The sequence below is a fragment of the Aegilops tauschii genome, chromosome 5 (genome assembly GCF_002575655.3).
Source record: "Aegilops tauschii subsp. strangulata cultivar AL8/78 chromosome 5, Aet v6.0, whole genome shotgun sequence".
NCBI classification, from domain to species: Eukaryota; Viridiplantae; Streptophyta; class Magnoliopsida; order Poales; family Poaceae; genus Aegilops; species Aegilops tauschii.
Genome location: NC_053039.3, coordinates 387,240,039 through 387,242,868, shown reverse-complemented (window position 1 = coordinate 387,242,868; position 2,830 = coordinate 387,240,039). Strand labels below are relative to the sequence as shown.

Here is a 2,830-nt window from a genome sequence, read left to right as displayed (position 1 = left end):
GTCGCCCAGGGGAGGCAACGCGAGGGGGTACAAAGGGCGACGCGAGGAGATCTGCTACCCAGCAAGCTTTCTTGTCCTATAATATTAAAATTAATAGCAAATTGATATTTTGGTCATATTAAATATTTTGGAGCAATCAATCAAAGCTTTGCTATGTACTTTTGGAATAAAACCAGGGTCTAGTTTGTGCCTATGCACATGTTGTTTTCATAACCATTTGGCGTGTTCTCAAGCTTGTGGTTTGCGAGTTGCAATTGAATCTAAAGCGGTGAAGCGCCAGCAGGGTGTGCCTGCCGAACTGCTGCATATTTGACTATTCGTGGCTCGATAAGTACCACTCCCTTTGTTCCTAAATAGAAAGACTTATATTTAGGAATGAAGTGAGTATTTGCTAAGTCATTTGTGAATAATCCATAGTTTTTTTTGCGGAATTTTTTTTTGCGGGGTGAAAGTAATGTATTCCATAGTGATAGTGTTATAATCGAAGCACCTCAATACATGGTGGTCCTAGTTGAAGCCATACTGCACTGCTACTCTCAATGCGACAATACGACGCCAGTCGATCTGCTACCCTATTCTTTTCCCGTTTAATCCATAGTCAATGATGAGGCAGAGAAATGGAGTTGAGTTCTCATGGTGACCTCATGGATGACCTTAAAAGAGAGAAACGCAGTGATCTTCAAGAAAGGAAGTCTGATGGCACGAACTAGTCCCATGGAAAGAAGCCAAGTCCGAGGAGAGGTTCGACCCCCCTTGATTTTTCAACCGAGATCTTTAGTCCATGATGTTTGTTGTACATCTTCCTGTTCTTAACTCTATTGTACTCTTCCTTTATAAATGGACACTGTTGCATTTCATAAAGCAGTATCGGGTTACAAAAAACAACAACTTCTATATTCATACAACCGGTGTAGACCTGTGGCTAGAAGAGAGTGAAGCCGTCGTCGTACGAGACGTGGTGCCCACGGCGGCACGGCGGCGCTTCCTCGTCCCGCTCCTGGCAGCAGCTCCACCTCCCCTTCCAGTTGGCACGGCCGGTGTTGGGGCTGTCGCCACGGTCGTTCCACCGGTAGACGATGACCCCGCTCTTGTCGCTCCACTCGCCGTCGATCCCCTGGTGCGGCGGCGACAGCGAAAACAGCCCCTTCTCACCTGTAACACAAACACGCATGTGTCCACTCTCAAACGGGCCTCGGGTAGCTCCTCGGCCCTGTAGTTTTGCATAGGCCGCGGCAGTCGTATGGCCCAGGACGTTCGTGGCACACAGCGCGCACAGAGTCGCAAGCTCAACCGCAACCTGAAGATATTTTGCAACTAGTGTGCTGTAGTGTAGTGCAGCAGTAAGTGGTGCTGATACGGTACCTACCGGTGATGTGGCCATGGAAGGCGCAGGCGGCAGCGGAGTTGTCCTCGTCCAGGTACAGGGCGCCGCACCTCAGGCATCGTTTCCTCTGCTCCTTCCTGGCCTTTGCTTCTGCTGCTGCGGCAGCTTCGCCTCCTGTGGTCGCGCTGATCCGCCCACGATGCGGCCACGGGGCAGCCGCAGCGGCAGCGTTGCGGCGCGAAGGACCGAGCGGTGGCTGGGACAGCTTGGGCGTCAAGAGGGTCGGGGTGGGAAAGGTACTCGCCATGGCCTCACAGCTGAGACTGAGAGGATGTGCGGTATGTTAGCACGTGCTCTGGGCTAATGGGCTTTCTAGCGTGTAAGAGCCCATACGTAATACAGATAGATGACAGGCCCTCACCACGATCACTTCTTGGGCCTGTGAGCGTGTTAAGTGGTGCTCCTAGACTGCCACACGTCGCATTTTAGGTGCTCTCTCTGGGGTGTGTGAAGGAACCCATCTGTAGGGTTTCTCGTGCGGCCGCTGCCGCCGTCTGAGAAATTTAGGTCCCCTCGCTTTTGGCTGCCATCTTGACGCTGAGAGGTGGGGGGACCTCAGATCTTCAAGACTTCTATGTTTTTCGCCATCGTTTAGTAATCATCATAGTTTTGTGAGAATAAATTCTCAATCGTTCTTTTGACAGTGTCATGAGGTTAGATAGTCTTCTGTCCTCGCAGATCCGATTATTCAGATCTGATGAGTTTATGTTGCTGTCGCAAGCCGTTTCTGCTGGTCTGATTCTTTGTGGAGGTGAAATCTTTCATCAACACCATGGTTGAGATACAGCGATTCGACTGCCTGCACTTCTAGGGGATCATCCCCGACCGAAGTACCTTCATCGATCAAGGCTTCCCATCCGGACGACTCAAGGCGCTTTCAAAAACCATTATTGGTAATGTTCATGTGGGTGAAAGTGTGACAACATCGTTGCTCTAATTCAATTGCAGCCTCTTTACCGAAGTCTTTGTATTTCTTCGAGCAAAGATTGACGCCGTGAAGATGTTTTCAATAGATTTCATTGTAATTCTTAGTCATAGGAGTTACTTTGTATTTTCTTGGTTTTTGGTCAAATCAGTGTACCTATAATTGTTATGAGTATGAATAAAGATGCATGTGTTTCTAAAAAAAGGTGTTCTCTCCGGATTTCATTATTTTATTGTTCTACTGTACGTGTTTTTAGTCCAAATCAGTGTACCTATAATTGTTATGAGTATGAATAAAGATGCATGTGTTTCTAAAAAAAGGTGTTCTCTCCGGATTTCATTATTTTATAGTTCTACTGTACGTGTTTTTAAGTTTTAGATGGTTTTTCTTTCTGGTTTTTCCTAGGTTTCAAAGGAAAAAAGTATATGTGTTTTTATTATTATTTAGAAAGAAGTGCTTTTTTACGAGAAGCACAACATGCGCCTCTGAGAAGCACACTTGAAAAATGATAAAAGCACCGC

General features: G+C 47.1%; 1 protein-coding gene across 1 annotated transcript; it reads right to left on the bottom strand.

Annotated features, from left to right (window-relative positions):
* Positions 1-804: 804 nt before the first annotated feature.
* Positions 805-1,900, bottom strand: LOC109783362 (uncharacterized). The gene is made up of 2 exons (XM_020341968.4): positions 1,367-1,900; positions 805-1,152 (listed from the first exon to the last, which is right to left on the bottom strand). The coding sequence occupies exons 1-2, from the start codon at positions 1,629-1,631 to the stop codon at positions 923-925; spliced, it is 495 nt and encodes a 164-aa protein (XP_020197557.1). The 5' UTR covers positions 1,632-1,900; the 3' UTR covers positions 805-922.
* Between the last annotated feature and the right edge of the window lie 930 nt (positions 1,901-2,830).

Coding starts and splice junctions, on each gene's coding strand:
- LOC109783362 (XM_020341968.4), bottom strand. CDS start 1,631: ATGGCGAGTACCTTTCCCACCCCGACCCTCTTGACGCCCAAGCTGTCC. Junction 1,153..1,366: donor CTTCCATGGCCACATCACCG/GTAGGTACCGTA, acceptor TTTGTGTTACAG/GTGAGAAGGGGCTGTTTTCG.